We start from the raw sequence: 17,183 nt of genomic DNA, 5'->3' as shown, positions 1-17,183 counted from the left end.
AGTAAAGGCTGTCATTTTGGTATCCATCAAAGCTCTCTTGCATGTGAAGAAGTGGTTAATTTGTCATTTCACACTCAAAAAGACATGAAAGGCAAAATGGAGGGGGTTAGCTGGAAGAGGAGGGAGGGGGCTGTGTCTTATGAGAAGAGACAGTAGGCCTGATTTTGTGCTTGTGTTTGTTGCTGCATATCAGGAATAAATTCAGTGAAACTGTGATTATGTCAAATAGACAAGAATAAGGACAAGGTTTCTTGTTTATGATATGAAAAGATTTACACTGTTACAACCAAAATGCCAACTGAGGCACGTGGAACACTTTACAAATGGAATCATAGTACATAGCACATTTCTAACTTACAAGTTTTATTTACACATGGACATCTCTTGTTTTATTTATTTATAATAAAAGCATCAATTCCAACAAGGCAAATTTTCAACCTAAAAATACATAAGACCTCTGGGAGAAAATCCCAAAGAATACGCATATCTGAGGAATGTCAGCTCTGTGTCAAGAGCACTGGTCTCAGCTACTAAATATCTTCCCTCATCGTCTTTTGTTTTAGCATTCGTGTTGTCTTTTATTTTTCTTTTCCTTTGCATAAAATGAGGCTAGCAAAGGGCCAGAGGAACAGCCAGTGAACAACATTTAGAGAGATGAGAGAGGTACAGACAGGAATCCTATTATTTGCTAAACAGGATTTGTGCACATACCTCCCACACATCACTTAAGAAATTTACTCCCAAGCATCTCAATGGCAGTTTCAATTAGAGTCAACATTTCATTTCAGCAGATGGACTGCAAACTGATGGCTATCAAACTCAAATGAATAAGGCTTGATAATTTCCCTCTCTTAAACTATGATTACACTTTCATTACTTTTTAAATTTTTTTTAAATTTTTTCATTTATTTATTTTCAATGGGAAAAATCAGTGTTGTCCCTAAGCCAATACTTAATTTGATTTTTTTTCTGAGCCTTTCTCTGCTAGCAAACCCCACCCATGTGCCTGTATACAAGCCCAATGGGCAAATTAGAGGGTATTTTGCTGATCTGTCACACATTTCTACCATGCTTCTTATTAAGAAAGATGCCAAAGAACTATGAATACATCTGCCCTCTCCTGAAATAGAGCCATGTCTGGGGTGGAACATGGCAGCAGATATTAACATGGGAATGTGGATACTAAATCCTATGTGAAAATTATGCAGAAAATAGAGAACACAGCTCAAGTAGCCTCAGGCTATTCAGAAATTAGCTAAAAGTTTACATCTTTCCTTTTTAATGAACGCATTTGGAATTACTGCCTGGTGAGTGGTACTCTAATAAGGTATCAAACCCCATTGTACAGTCACGTACAGATTAATAGCAATGATAAGTTATCTGATTTCAATAAGAAGCAGTACTAATTCATAGGCAAGATGCACAAAACCAAAACACAGTATTTTTTTTTTTTTCTTTTTTTTTTTTTCATGGGAAGTGTCCTTTCTTTAAATAGTGTTTGCAAACTATGTGGATGGTGGCCTGGCTGGCTCATGATGCCTTCGGTTTCGCTTTTTTTTCATCTCCTGCACGTGCTTCCATTTGGCACCACCTTTGTTTCGCTGTCGTCGTTTCTCCCGATGCCACATCTGTTCACAGTACTCATCCAGGCTAAAGCTGGGGCTGCTGACGAGCTGGATATAATCCTTGTACCTCAGCCTGGACTCTGTCAGCAAATCCCTCACCCGACTCTCCTCATCCTCAGTTTTCCGGGTGCTTTCCATTTGCCCATTCTCAATTACATTTAAATTCAGCTTCACAATGGTGTGGATGAAGGTGTGTTCCTGGGCTTTGCAGAAATAGGCTCCTGCATCCCTTCTTTGCAAGCTGCGAATCAGCAGCCCATGCTCTGTTTTTATGATCCTTTCATCTGCCTTCAGCTGTGGGGTTGGACAGAAGAAAGTATGATAAGTTAATTTCATCAGCAAACACAGAACACATATCAGTGCAATACCAAAGTGGAGGCAAGGTAGGGTTGGTACACAGCACACCCATCCCACCATGAGATACTTCAATTTCTGAGTTCATGCTACTTACTGTCTCACCTGCATCAGTGACATTTCAGCATGCAATATTAAAAGATAAATGCTATACAGCTGAAAGGACAGACAGCAGCACTCATCACACCAGGATGCAATAGGTAGGCTGTATTCTCCATGAAGGAGAGCAGGTACGTCCCAGTATAGGAGAGTGCTTGTATACCTGGAATAATCTGAGATGCCATTGCACTGAAAATAACTACCATTGCTGATTTTTAAAGTGAAATAATCTGATTTTCTGATCAACTCAGTTGAGTTGTAGATGTCCCTGTTCATTGCAAGGGAGTTGGATTTGATGACCTTTAAAGGTCATTTAAATGATTCTGTGAGTCTAAATCTCTGATTCTATGATTTTTATCTTCATCAGCTGGGATTTATAAAAGTCAGTCAATCCTGTCTTTGACTCACTGAGATGTGATTAAAAGTTCCCAGATAGTTTAGATGACGGCAACCCAGTGCAATTCTTTCATCGTTTTGATGTTAAGATCCATGAAGAAGAACTTAAAGGGGGGGGGTCGGGGAGGGGGGGCGGAAGACTGTATGTGAGAGCTGAAGTCTGTCAGTGTGGACCTGCAGATTCATTGACAAATGCAAGTATTTCCAAAAACATAAGACAGTATGACATGTTACAAAATAAAGTGCACCTCACAGTAATAACAACACTGTAAGTTAAGTGACATATCTGTGATCTGAGAATGATTTCCAAAATAACCTAACTCTGAACTAGGCTAAAGTAGTGAAATAAAATAAATAACATGAAAAACAGGATGGGGCACTGGGCACCAAAGTATTTTTGCAGCTGGGGAACACAGAAGATAAGTGCTTTGCCAAAGATCACATGAAGATTAATATCAGAGGTAGAGGCTGAAAGCAGAGCTCTAACTAACTCCCAGTGTCCAACACCTTTGAAAACGATTGTGTTCCACCAGAGCTTTCACCACTCGATGTGCTGCTGCCGCACAGAGGCTGCAGCCCACAACCACACCAAAGGTGCCACTTACTCAGCCTGCAGCATAACCAGAGCCCTGGGCACAGCCTCAGCACTGCCAATGCTATTGTTGTAATGTAAAAAACTCCATAAGGCTGAGTACTGGATTTAAAAAGCAGAGTGGGGGCTGAGAGAACCAACACAGGATCTGGAAAATTTCCCAGAGTGCACATCTGACCCTCCAGCAAACTTCAGAGGATGAAGATCATGGAGGCATAAAGATGACTAAATTAGATTTATTCACAGTGGGTAAGCTACACAGTGTTTCTTTATGTAAAAAATCTGCACATGATTCTCTTCTCTACTCCACGGGAAAAAAATGTATTTATACATACGATTCTCCATCTGTTATGATTCTAACTCAGTGGTACTTTTTCATAACAGGGTCTCTCAGAGCAAAGAGAAGGCTGAGATGACCTCCCAGGGCTTTTTGCTTTTCTATTTTCTAATATTCTATTATAAGAACTCTGGAAGAATTAAAGACTTTAAGAGACCATTTCAAGATAGGCAGAAAAAGTAATGCACATGTATCTAAATGAGACATCCACACAGTAAGAATTTTCCTTGCAAGCCTGCATCAGCTACAACTGTCTTCAGTAACCTTTAGTTTAGTTAGGTAGGTAGTAGGTAGGAGGTAGATATGTTAGGTAGGAAGGCAGATATAGGCCTGTGCAGCAACATTGATCTGACTGCATCAGAGAGAAGAAATCAAACACTATGAAAGCCGGTATCAGAACAAAATTCTCATTGCCTGCTTCTGTGGCCAAGTATTGTTTGGCCCGTGCCACCAGCTGATAGTGTTGGGTCTACTGTGAGCTTTAGATCCTTTGTTTGTAAACTGGATATAATGATATCTAGTGGCACCAGTAGGGTGGAATCATTCTAATTTCTGCATATTCGTAGAAAACAGATTATTTTCTGACAACAGGTGCTAAATGAGCACAAGCCATTTTTTATTTACTACACTGAGATTCAAGCAGAGAAATCATGGTCAAGACAGATGAGCAGACATAGAAGATAGTAGGGAGACAAGAATAGAACACTTTTCTACCCAGAGAAGCTACAGTATAGACCAAAGACTTCAATTTTATCAGATTGTGACATTCATCCCAAGTAAATGTACTCTCCTGACAGTTATAGTAAAAGCAGGAGCATAAAAGGCATAAATGACCCTAAGGATAAGTAGCTGTAGGCAGAAATATGTATAGGGAAGGTGTCTTTGTGGTGCTGTACTCCAGAAAGAGAAGTAGAAGCAGCAGCCAGGAGGAACTGATTGGATTGGATGTTGAAATATGAAAGGAAGCCCCACTTTTTTTTCCCCAGGCTTCTTATCAACAGTGAAAAATCCTACAGATCTCAACTTGAGGAATTTAAAGAAAAAGGTGGAAAAGTGAAGATAATTGGAAGACATTTATGTTTCATAAAGCTTTATCCAAAGAACTCCTTCCCACACTGCCTGAGTGAAAACAGGACAGATCTCTTTGAGCTCCGGGCTCAATGCAATTGCAGCAGTAGCATCTGCCTGTCCTGGCTCTGCCAGTATTGTAGTCTAGAGTGCCTTGACAGCTGTGCACCTCCTACACTTGGAAGTGCTCCAGCTGGCTCTTTTGGCTGGCTGGGCGCCAGGCCAAAGAGCCCTTGATAGAGCTTCGCCTATTTGAAGTGAAAGGAAGGCAGAATAATGGTAGACCTAGACTTGAAAACATGACTAGACCCCCAAGTCCAGCACCTTACTACTCGTGATTGTTTACCATTTGTGTAGCAGCCATCCCTTTCAAGTTATAAACGTGTTAACTGACGGAGTTGTCCCCCTCTGCATTGGGGTACTGCAGAGAAAGCTAAGAGAGTCTGAATTGGTTGTGTCCCTTAATCCCAGCCCATCAGGAATCCTGTTTTTAATGAACAGCATTCTTACACAGTGTCCTATGTTAACCTTGGATATTGATTTATGGTGACTGTCACCTTCTCTGGGCCTTCATTGTTCATTCCTTTCTTATCCCCTAGTAGGATGAAATTAGGACTCTGAATTCACACGTATTGAGCAACACTTTATAATTGTTTTCCCTCTCACTTCTCTTTTCGGTATCTTGTTTATTTTGTTTTACTTATAGGTTCAGAACTCTTCCTGTCTTTCCTCTCTACTTTCTCCCCCACAGGGCTCTGGAGTTTCATAAACACCTGGCATTTCATTACTTGGTAGTAGATCTTTAACCTTTTGCTTGAATGCTTAATGTGCTCTTTGGTTTCTGAGCTATAGATGTAAAATATAATTTATTAAATTTTGAGAAGGGTAAAAAACTAGTTAGATAAAATACATCATTTTATTTTGGTCAACTCTAGATTCATTTTTCCCCCCATTTATGTTATAATCAATAGCTCTCCTTAAATATTTATAAGAAGGGTTTAACAATTCAGAAGCACAAAGGCTTTGTTCATAAAAGCTTGATGACATGCTTAAATTTGAGCATATAATAAAAATTAAACAGGAGATAAATAGTTTTGTTCAATAGGGAACCAGTTGTAAACCACAAAAATGAAGCAATTGATTGCTATTAATTTCCTTTTCTTAGTAGATTTTCTTAGCAGTTTTTAAACTGTTTTTTAATGGTAAATTGTATACGATAAACAGTTTTCTTAAAACCAAACTAAAAGTATAGCACATGCTATATATACATTGGCAATATTTGAAAAAGGAAAAATATTTCCATGTATATCAGATACTCAATTTTCACAACCTGATTTAACAATAGAGGAAAAACAGGCATAGCCAATTATGATGGCAAATCCTTAAACAATCAGTAAGTTGGAAAACAACCAAGGATTTGAAAGTGCTGTGGCACCAGTTTAGGTCAATGCCTTTTGTCCTTTGCTAATGATGTGTTTAGATAGCTCCCTCTTTACAAATAATTCACATGTCAACTCCTTCACAGTTAAAACACTGCACCTGTCTGGGAGAAGAAAGTGGCTTCAAAGCCTGCCTTCCCTCATTAATCACCATGTAAAAAAATGTTTGAGGTAAAGCTGGTGTAATCATGGGTTAACAGCAATCCCTGAACTAATTGAGAGGAGGAGAAAGGAAAGTAAGGAACATTTGCTGAGAATTCACATTTTACTTTGTTTTTGTCTTCCTCATCCTCACCATTTGACTGGAAATAACAATCACTGATTTTTGCTGGAATCTTTATTTCATGTAACTTTTTTTTTCTCTTTTCCTGGTAAACTAATCATGTAATTTCAACACAGCTGTTAATTTCTCTCTCTCTCTCTCTCTCTTTTTTTTTTTTTTTTTTTTTTTTTTTTTTTTTTTTAAACATCTCTTTTTATTTATTTAGGAGCCACAGGAAAAATGATGAGGGTGTTGGTGCAATGACAAGGTGGAAATATGAGTTCTATTACTCTCAAGGTGATGTTAACTTCTCATTCTATAACTAATTTTTAAACTCTTATTCCTCATTATCTTCAAATCAGAGCAGTAATATCACTTTATATAGAAGTTCAGAGTAACATATATTTTTTTTCCCCCTTAGGAAATTGTCAAAAATATTAGTCTTACTTAAGAATTTCAAGGTATAAAAAAAAATTTAAAAAAAGTGAAGTGAATGAGTCATAATAAAATAAAATAGAGAAAGCTTGAGAGTTATAATTAGTCCCTAAGCTACAGGATAAATGTATTTTCTCTCTCACTTGATCTGTTTCTTATCAACCGAAGGCCTAAGTATGCATTTGCTGCACAAACACCGAACTTTATTCCTCTGACAAAGGGTACTATTGGTAACTCACATCCTGTTGCCTGTTCTTTTCTTACTCAGCTACTGTGCACATATTTGTCACCATGAAACTCACAATCATCATGATGCAAAAATCCCCAGCCACACAAAGATATGGAAACTTATGTCTCATTCAACAATGTACGCCCACTAAGGTCAACTGAACAGGACACAGATCCTGAGTAACCTGCAAAAATAGCTTAGTCTGGCTAAAATGTGGAATGGAAATATTTCTTCAATGGGTAGCCGAGTCACACTCTTGTGCCTCACTAGATGTCTTGTCCAAGGGTGGAGTCACACTCATGTACCTACCTAAACATCTGATGGTTTTTAAGCTGGGTCTGTCTGGAAAAACACTGCCCAGGTAATGGGATAGGGGTACAGGAAAGAGTAAGAACTGCTGAAGAAGCTGGAAGTTTTTTCTGCCTTTTCATGAATTTATTTTCATCCCTAATTACAAAAAGAGGAGGAAAGAGAGAGCTAAAAGCGATCCATGTCTATTCCATCACTTCAGACCATATGGTTTGCTCTGTCCCCTGCGTGGAAGCATGGCAGCTTGGCAGGGCTGGAGCCCCAGGAGGCTTGGAGTAGAGGCCAGCCTAAAGCAGGAGGTCTAATAGTTTCCAGAGCCACAGGGCACCAAAACTAATAGCTTTGCAGGGAGTCATGCACTTTTTTTTTTTTCCAGTCCTGACACCTATTATATACCTAATACATAGGAATTCCAGGAAAAATAAATAAATATCAGAGTTTATGCTTCAGGAAGCTACAGCACTTTAAGACATTATGGAGAAATGACATTCCCACTGGTTTTTGGTTTTTTTTTTTTTTTTTTTTTATGAACTCCAGTTGCCAAAACGCTCTCCTTCATCTCATTGACTAAGCTTACAAGCACAGGAACAAACATGATCAATTGCGTGAGCAGCACTAAACACAAAAGCACTAGATATTTGACTCCTGACCTTAAAACAGCCCCAAACTACAGGGAAATGTACTCCCACTGGCAGCAAAATGACCTGGTGACAGCTCCTATACCACAGGAGATCCTATCCCTCCCCACAGGTTGCTGTGCCTGGAAGTCACACTCTGAACCATGACCCACAGGGTGAAATGTCAGAGACATCCTGCTGGGCCCAGTGCTTCCCATCTAGTCTGGATTTTGCCCTTTTCCCTCAGGAAGCTGTAGTACATGTCAGGGGTAGTGCGTAGCTGTCTATTTGCAAAGTAAGGCTTAAAGACTTGCTGAGACATTGCAGTTACAGCCCTGGAACTAAAAGTCCGTAACCTAAGTTCCAGGTGCACTGAGTCATTTGCAAAGCATGGTATCGTCATCACAATAAGTTACACCGCTAAGGCACGCACTGAAATAATGCACAGTGTTATTTGAGAAATCTGCTGCAGGAAGGGATGGAGAGCAGAAAATATAATGGTAATGGGAAAAGTTATGGCGAGGCATTGGCTGAGCAAAGATCAAGCTACACATTAAATATGACTACCCTGGTGCTGTCACATATGTTATTTCAGTCAAACTGAAGTCCTTTGTAAAGAAAGTAAATTACTGTGCCTATCTTTGAATTTTCCAGGAAGTTCCCAAATTAAGTTCTGATACCAGTGAGCTCATTTCCACTGATAAGATAGATTTCAAATTAGAAAAACTGAAAATCTCAATTTAAAGATGCCCAAATTAAAGAGGGTTTAACATTTTAACCTGCAAATGCTCTTACAGCTTCCAACAGGAGATTTCTTAGCATTTCTATAGATTAGGTCTTTTATTTAGACAGCCATCTCTGAAATTAGAATTCAACTTCAGGTATCTGCATTTGCAAACATTACATTCACATATGAATAGCTTTACTTAAAATAAATAAACAACTATTTTTTCTTTATCTTCTATAAATGAAACCTCTCAACGTAATGATTTGAAGTATACAAGATAAGTTTGCTCAGGAATAGTTTTAGTTCTTGGTAGACTGGAACTGAACACTAGAAAATAAGAATAGGAATTCTCTGGCAAAAATTAAAGCAAAAGTAATAGCTGTATACTGTCTTTAAATGATCTGATCCTTTAATTGTCAATGTGTACTTATGCATTTATGCAAACTGTAGTCTTCAAAGACTGCCAAAAAGAAATAAATAAATAAACTAACAAAACCACTCCAAGGAGTTCCGGAACATGTGCTCCAACTTTTATTTTATCAAAGCTTGATCACAGAAACACTGCTATGGCTTTAGGGACAATATGTGGTAAGAAGCTATTTGCCTACTGTTAGCATTTATAATGTAGAAAATCTGTCTGCAGATTTCTTCTTCAAATTTTCTTCTAAATTTGCCTCAAAGGTTAATCTAGCCTTTTAGCAAAGCTTTACTTTTCTCATACAAACAGATGTCAGACTGTTTACACTGAGCAAACCCAGTAAACATTGCTGTGGAAGGCTGCTAATGTGCAAAGATGTATGCTGTGTGCTTGCTGGAGAACCAAATGCCATCACACATATGCACACATTCCCATACTCCCTCTCTAGGTCACCTCCTTGGCAAGCTGGGCACTTCTGCAACATTGGAATTTCACTGTCTGACTTAGCAGTTTTTGGAGAAATATGGGAAGTGAGGGTACAATCACTGTCACAACAAACATTTTAGAAGGAGGAATAGTGGAAAAACATGATATGGCCTCAAAGTAAGCTATGTTATACAGGTTCATAGCCTGCTACAACTTTGTTCAGAAGTCATTTTGACCTGAAGTTTGCTCTACAGTTACACAAAAGATAACAAGAACTCAGCTTCCTGACTTTCAGGTGCATACCTGACCCTGTGATTTAGGAGAAAATCAACTGATTTTTATTTTTTATTTTTTTTTCCCTAAATTGACATTGGTAAAATTCAGAAGCAGACCTTTGTAAGAGGCTTTCACATCTTGAAAATACTTCTTGTGATATAGAAATATTACATTCTTCACAGAGACTTTTTCAAGCAAAGTTTGTAGCTCTGAGGATGCATTACAGATGCAATAAATTACTTCAAAAACTTGACATTATCTCCACAAATCAACATAAGTTACTGTTCTTATTAATATATACATATATATGAAGTACCTCCTTAAATGCATTTAAAAATGAGTCTTCAGCACATGGTTAGAATTAAGCAAAAGCTTTACTCATTTCTCTGATCAAATATGTAATTTCATTTGCAAATGTCTGCCTTAGGGAAGTAGAGCACTGAGTCTTCTGTACAAAACACTTAAAGGTAAATCAATTAAAGCACAAACCATGAATGCCCATAGGTCTTTAAAAGCTGATACACTTCTAGCTGGGTTTTCACTTCAACCATCTGTGGCTGAGTGTGGTTGGCCTGCTGATCAAAAGACCACAATTTCTTTCCAAGTGTGGAGAGTAATGGAGGTTAGAGATGGCATTTCAAACCAGTAATCTCCTTCCTTTGATATTCAGTGCATTTAGTGGGAGGCATGTGTCTGTAAATTAATGAGATGTTTACTCCCAGTAAAGAATCCTTGCCAATCCAAAGCACGAGTAATAGAAAGGGTGTAAATTGAAAGCACTGCTGCATCATAGTCAACATAGAGCCTTGTGTTTTGTGTCTCACATGGAGGCAAATCAGACATGCCTTATATCCCCACACTTGCAACCTGGGCTGCATTGGAGTCTTCACTTTGAGGTGGCCTCCACTCTAGAGACCTCCTTCCATGCGACGGAAAATGGCATCAAGTCACCCAGAGGGGATGCTCCCATGAGAACCTGCCCTCGCTTGCATGTCCCCAGCTTTCTACACTCAGAAAACATCACAGGACAAGTTATCACAAAGAGTGGAAGACTGGTTGTGTGTGTGATAGTTCCCCTCATTTAAACTAATTTTGTCTCAGATGCACATTTAACAGAAAAAGCATGTCTGATACCCGAGAGGAGCTCATTTGAAAGGGCAGTTCTTTTCCCATCTCCTTCTCTGTTGCCATGGTTGCAATCACAGCAGTATTTGGCCTCGGTCACAAAACCATTCATGTATGAGAAAGGCTGTGAGGACTCCTGAGGTTTGAAATTCACTCAAACCCAGTCCAGACCATTCCCAGTCTGTTGACCTTTTGGACAAGTAATAGGATCCCTTTGTCATTAGCTCAGAAAAGAATCTGTAGGACATTGTTCAAAGATCCAAGGAGGGACTTGGAGGTTTTTCCAGGGCTTCTCCACAAGTGAGGACCACAAAACTGCCTCTTGTGGGAGTTAAGGGCCATCACAAATCTCATTGCTTTCTACTTTGGGTGGAAGGTTCATATTTTTAACTTCACATCTCTGCTTCAGCACAGAATACCATTCCAGAAACATTCTCACACTCAACTAACAAGAAAAAAAAAACAAAAACAAAAACAAAAGCTCTTAACTGCACAACCTATCCCTTCTCAGGGGAGACAGCAATCCATACAAGGAAATTCTTAGCTGCAGTGCTTAACATGATAAGAGAAAGCAGACAGACACTAAATGGAATAGAGACTTAATTAAAGCAGAGAGCTTTGCACATAGTTTTACCTGTGGAAGTAGTTGAGCTAATTTCTGAACAAAAAGGATTTATTTATTTTTAGTACATTCAGGGCTGCCTTTTACCTCTGCAAAAAGCCTAATTACTCTTTTTTTGTTTTCTTTCCCTCTTTCTTTTCCTTTCTTTCTCTCTTTTACTTCTTTTCTTTCTTTCATAGAATGAGCATGTAAGTCAAAATAAGTATCTAGATCTGCTTATTATCCAGTGCAAATGGCTTTTCTCTTCCCCACTGCATGCCCCAAATGGTGATACCAGAATGCTATGTGATACCTAAGGTGAGGCAAGGAAAAGCAAAACATTGGCTAATTCCAGTAACTCCTGCCTTTCAATGCTCAGCTGAATTCTCTATAGAGGAAACTTGCCTTGATGACTATAACTTACCTCTTCACGATGCTCTTCTCCAGAGCGTTGAATATACCACCTAATAGAGGCTTGCTGGGACTTAGGAATACATTCCAGAAAAGTTGAATTAAATTCAATGCCAAAAATCACCTTTTCATCAGCAGTTTCATGACTAATGCCTGGAAAGCAAACATGGTACAGGAGATTAACCCTGACCTGGTTTTTAAAGCAATGGGAAAATAGCCTGATTCAGAACAGATGCTATAAGAGTGAGTGAATTATAAAAAAGCAAAAGGAAACTTAACTTTTAGCTTAAACTATAACTATGAGGATTTAGAGGCAGCTGCTAACCTTCCTCCAGTGCAACTGTTTTTTAAGGAGGTCAATAAAACCTAAATCGTGAGCTTGCTCCATTTTAAAGTGGAGGCTTTCACATTTGAGGAATTTAAAATCTGACCTGTATTTTTCCTCTATGTAATGCAACTAGTAAACCTGAGAGAGATTGAGCAAATGCTAGAGGTAGACTGTAAGGTCTGGTTTGCTCCTCCTAAACATTTTAAAGGAGTTGCAGGGTTAAAGTCAAGTTTGCCTCTCTTCAGCACAACTTGAAATACCATGTTAACATGTTTCAGACCAAACACTGAAGTACACAAGCAGATCTGCATTCTTTCTTGGCAGTTGGTAGACCTGAGCATTTCTAATCTCTGCAAGTCCGTATCTCTTTCTTTCTTCATGTCCTATCTGCCTTATCATCAGACAAAAGCTGTTTCTTACACCCTGCAAATAACACAGAGGAAGGTGAAAGCAGTGCTGTCTCCTAAATCAAAAGTTATCTCAACAATAAAATGGATACAGTTTTGGATTGATTTCTTTTTTTCTATATAGTACAAATATGTATGAAAGCTACAGAAATTCAAGCTCTCTGCATTAAATGCTTTTATTTCATTTCACTGTGCCACAGAGATTTCTGTAGAGCCAAATAATTTCATGCAGCCAATGCAGTCTCTGGGACAGAATTCTACACAGTGGAGAACTGAATTTAAGTAGGTTTTTGGGCCATTATATTAATTATCACAAATAGCATAAATAAGCCAAGAACCTAAAGTGGCACAGGTCAACCTTCTAGTTTTATGGCACACAGGGGTTGTCCTCAGCTGGGTAAAATTTCTGTTGGGGTTGCTGTATCCTGGCAAAAGATGAATACCAATTTACATGTGAAGACATTTTGCATTGTGTAGGAAAACTTACTTTTCCAGCATCTAGCTATCCTTCCAGGAAACTGTGACATTGTCAGCCTTTCCTACTAGCATTTCTATAACCTTGAGCTTTGCACAGTCTCAGATACCTCTACTCGTAAAGCAGAAAGTGGAGAAATTCTGGCCTTAGGGGAATGAACAGGAGTTTTGCCATTTACTTCGATGGAAATGAGACTTTACTCTGACTTTTTTACTATGTCCGCATGTACACATGTACAGTCAGAGTCCTCTATACTGTGCAGCAGCTTTAGGCTTTGATCCTGTGGTGAGCAGCTCTGATTTCTGCAGGGGCTCATGCCGAGATCTACGGCAGGCATCCAGTACCACCGCAGCATGAAATTCACCAGAGATCAATAGAAAGTGGTGCTTTTCCCAGATCAAAATTTGAGCACAATGATACTATCAATACTGTTTTGACTGGGTTGTTCACATTAATAACTGACTGTGTAAGCTCCAGACAAACCCAAACTTGGTTTTGAATGCTTTTCATTTATTTTATGCTGCCGCAGAGATCGCTGCATAACCTCAGGATTTCATACTGACAGTGCACACTGCATGGGAGCTGCTGCAGCTGCCAAAGGAGCAAGCCAGACTTCTTGGCATCCAAAGAGGGTGCGGGAATAGGAGGGGGGAGCTGACAGGAGGGAGTGTATGCTCTTGTTAATAACAGGAGTACTTAAGAAGCCGTGGAGAGAGGAAGTGGCTGCTTTGGCAGCTGGAGCTGGGTCCTGGGACTTGCATCCATGTGGGCAAAGAGGAAAAGATAGTATATTCTGCTGTCATACCTGAGGGTTTCCCCAGGAGATTGTCTCCCCTATTTCTCTACTAACAGAGATGCTGGTGGCTGCTTGGGGTGATGCGTGCAATATTTTTCTTCCCCTTGTATGATGCTGGAGATGGTGGCCACATGGGATCCATGGGTGCTGACCTGATCTGGCTCTCTACTAACTAGCCTGGCTCTGGGAGTTTAAGTGTGGGTTGAGAAATGTATCTGAAGCACAGTAAAGACAGCTATTTTAATGGTCCAAAATACTCACTGTCTTCCACATCCCAGCATTGTGCGACAGGGTCTCCATATTTGACATCTTGCCTTCTGGCTCTCCTATGGGAAAAGCATGAAAACTTGTAACACTTCAGGCATAATTGCTGGAATTCAACAGCAAAATGCAGAGGAGTTCAGCAGATGTGAAGGCACATTGCTCCCACCCTACTGCTGCCAATTACAGTCTTAACTAAAACCAGCTTCACCCTCAAAGCGGCATGTGGCCTAGAGAGATTTGTACAATTGACATCAAGAGAAAGGGCCTGTGATTTGGGAAAACCACTGGGAGGGGAAAGGGTTGGAAAGAAAGAAAAAAAAACAACAAAAGAGAGAAAGAAGTCTTTCTAGAATAAATAATGTGCCATATAGTGGGAGAAAAACCTGCTTTAAGAGTCTAGTTAAACTTGCTCTAAGAGTCTGCTCCAGATATAGGTGTCCTGGTGGGTGGACAGTATTGTAAATCTCTGGAAAAATCTTTCATGCTCTATGCCATGAAAAAGATCTAAGCTTCAGCAGGTAATAATAAAACATGAGCCCAGGATCAGCTCAAGGTGATACTGGCCAGTAAATCAACCACTTAGATGAGGGTAGAAAACTTATATTTTACTTTGGTAACAATAAATAAATAAATACATAAATAAATAAGTTAAATCTGACTGTCTTTCATCTGTATGGATTGAAAAAGAACTTAAGTCAAAGATTTGAGACCATTTCACAGTAAACTTGCTCAGTAATGTATGTGTGTTACTTAAACTCATTGTGATTTTGTGTAATAATATTAAAAAACAACCCACAACTTGTCATCTGTAGATGATTGCATTTATCTCCCAAGAGGTACAAACATAAGTTTTTAATTTTTCAGTAGAACAATTGGAGACTTAGGGAGGAACTCCCTTTCTCACAGTGACACTGAAGTAGGACCTCACATCTACAGAGTGATGCCTCAGCCATCCCAAAGCCAATCTGTAGTAAAAACCGTAGGCATGATGGAAGCAAAGGCTGCTCAGCAGAAGAAAAATATCCAACTGATCTACTAGAGGATTCCCAAAGCTGGCCACACATCCCTTGTTTGGGACTCACAGACTTTTGGCCTACCCATCAAATGAACATCTGTTGAAAAGTGTGGACCATCAATCTATGTGTCCCAGCCCACCTCAGGCTTCAGCAAGCCTCACGTGTGACTTACTTTGCAGTGAGCCTGAACACTTGCTTTTCTCCTTTCATTTATGCTTTTCTGAATTTAGTTTGCTTTGGCTTTGAGGGAAAACACATAAAGTTCCTTGACACCATGACACAATAACCCATGACTCATTAACTTCAATGCTTTGTCTAATTGCTTAGGTTCCAGCGCTGCAGCCCCTGAGCAAGAAAATCTTGTTCCAGAGACTGAGCTCAGCCTGCAACCTCTGACCCTCACTACAAGAATTACTGTCAGGAAGGCTTCATGCAAAGAGGAATGAGGAGGCTGTGGACTCCAGTTCAATCAACCAGCTCAGAACTCTGGCTAAATCAGACCAAAATTCCAGCAGGCACATCCCAAGCTGAACCAACAGCTCAGGAACTTCACCACCGGAGTCTGCAGCATGCTCTTCCTCCATGCAGATCGATGCTGCTCCCCCAGATGATGTGGACAGAAAGTTTAGATATTGCTTCTGTCACTGTGGAAAAGCTACTCCTGGCATGGCCCAGTCTCACTGCTTAAATCTCTGTCTCCCTCTCATGGCTCAGATCATAAACACAATTTAAGAGAGTGAGCTGCTTTATCAGTTAGTTAAATCAGATAGGAAAAGTTTGTTTAGATCACAGAACTAAATGCATTTTTTTTACTGAGCTCACTGAACTTCATTACTGATTACTCTAGAATACTAGACTTCTAGTAAGGCAATCTGCTTTATAAATACTGTTGTTCACTGTGCAAAAAGCAAAAGTTTAAGAGAGTTTCTCACATCTCTCTTCCATTGTCATAACTTGGTACTCGACCTGAGAATCTCATGCATTAAAGCATTCAGCATAAAAAAGGAAAGTGTTGGATTTATTATCTTAGCTGAAGAAGTCAAGTCACTGCCATACACACTTAAACAATGCTATGTTGTTTTCTCATCTTTTTGAGCAGAAAATGAGAAACATGGCCAGAGTTTGATCAAATTTTAAGGCTAATGACATGGTGGGTTAAAGTAGCCAAAAAAAAAAATCCCCCCCCAAAAAATCTTATTACAAAAAGTGGTACATTCTTATTGCAAACCTCTACAATTCTTACAAGAAATAAGATATTTTACATCATGTGGTACTTTTTTTCTTACCTTTTAGATGTGGGGGCGTATCTAGAACAGGAGTTTCCATCCCAGGCACAGTATGGGTCTCTGGCAAGGCAGCAGTCTGCACAAGCCTTCCCATACGTGTGACATCTGTGCAGAGAGAGCTGAACCAATCCATCCCTGGAACCAATGTACAATTGTTGCTGCAAATCAGGCAAAACAAATGAATTAGGATCATTCTCCAAGTAGCCTGGCTCTTCTTCAGTGCCACACTTGCACACTTTCAGCCTTGCCCCAGATTTAAAAAAAAAAAAAAAAAAGAAAAAAGAAAGAAACAAAACAGAGAGAATTCCACCTTTACTGTAAACTGTTTCTCAGGGCTCCAGGGCTCAGTGTGAACTGGGCAGTCCCCAACAAACCCTAATGGTAAACACACTGCTGTCTTGGAAAGACATCAGCACTCAACACCCTTACACTTTTAGCTTTGTGCTGTGTCAAAAATAAAACCACTGAAGCAGTGCATGGTGAGAGGGGCTTATAAATACGTTTTAAATAAAGGGGCTGGCAAGCCATGATGTTATCAGTCCAAGAACTAGAGATGACTTTGTGTGAATAAAATATCATCTTCCACTCCTGATGCTTAGGTAGTACAGGGATAACATTATTCACCTCTTCCCAGTGTGTGAGTGGATCACTAATTGAGACAAGGGTGGTCCAAGTGCTTACTGCTGAGCCAGAGCTGGCTCAATGCTATACTTCCAGCTGGCTTGCCACCTTCTTTTCAGGGAAGACAGGACCCAGCTGTTCTCTGCATGCCTGCATGGCAGAATACCTCCTATATTTGGTGCATACTGCTGAAGCCACCTCCGTAGATGCCTCCCAAGCTTACACAGAGGCATCTCAGAGCTAG

The 17,183-nt window shown here is 39.6% G+C and overlaps 1 protein-coding gene across 2 annotated transcripts in view; it reads right to left on the bottom strand.

Annotated features, from left to right (window-relative positions):
• Positions 1-236: 236 nt before the first annotated feature.
• Positions 237-17,183, bottom strand: part of SEMA3D (semaphorin 3D) — a 140,532-nt gene continuing 123,585 nt past the window's right edge. Inside the window, exons 15-18 of one of the 2 annotated variants that reach the window (XM_015875912.3) lie at positions 16,319-16,476; positions 14,014-14,078; positions 11,760-11,899; positions 237-1,919 (exon numbers count right to left, since the gene is read on the bottom strand). In XM_015875912.3, coding sequence (XP_015731398.2) covers positions 1,506-1,919; positions 11,760-11,899; positions 14,014-14,078; positions 16,319-16,476 — 777 coding nt within the window. In that variant the 3' untranslated portion in view covers positions 237-1,505. Of the gene's footprint in view, positions 1,920-10,819; positions 11,180-11,759; positions 11,900-14,013; positions 14,079-16,318; positions 16,477-17,183 lie in introns of those variants that run through there. The other variant, XM_085552012.1, reaches the window with a different exon arrangement.

The sequence above is a fragment of the Coturnix japonica genome, chromosome 1 (assembly GCF_054131305.1).
Source record: "Coturnix japonica strain WE chromosome 1, WE-NBRP24, whole genome shotgun sequence".
Classification (NCBI taxonomy): domain Eukaryota; kingdom Metazoa; phylum Chordata; class Aves; order Galliformes; family Phasianidae; genus Coturnix; species Coturnix japonica.
The sequence above is the reverse complement of the archived record's forward strand: the minus strand, read 5'-3'. Positions and strand labels throughout refer to the sequence as shown.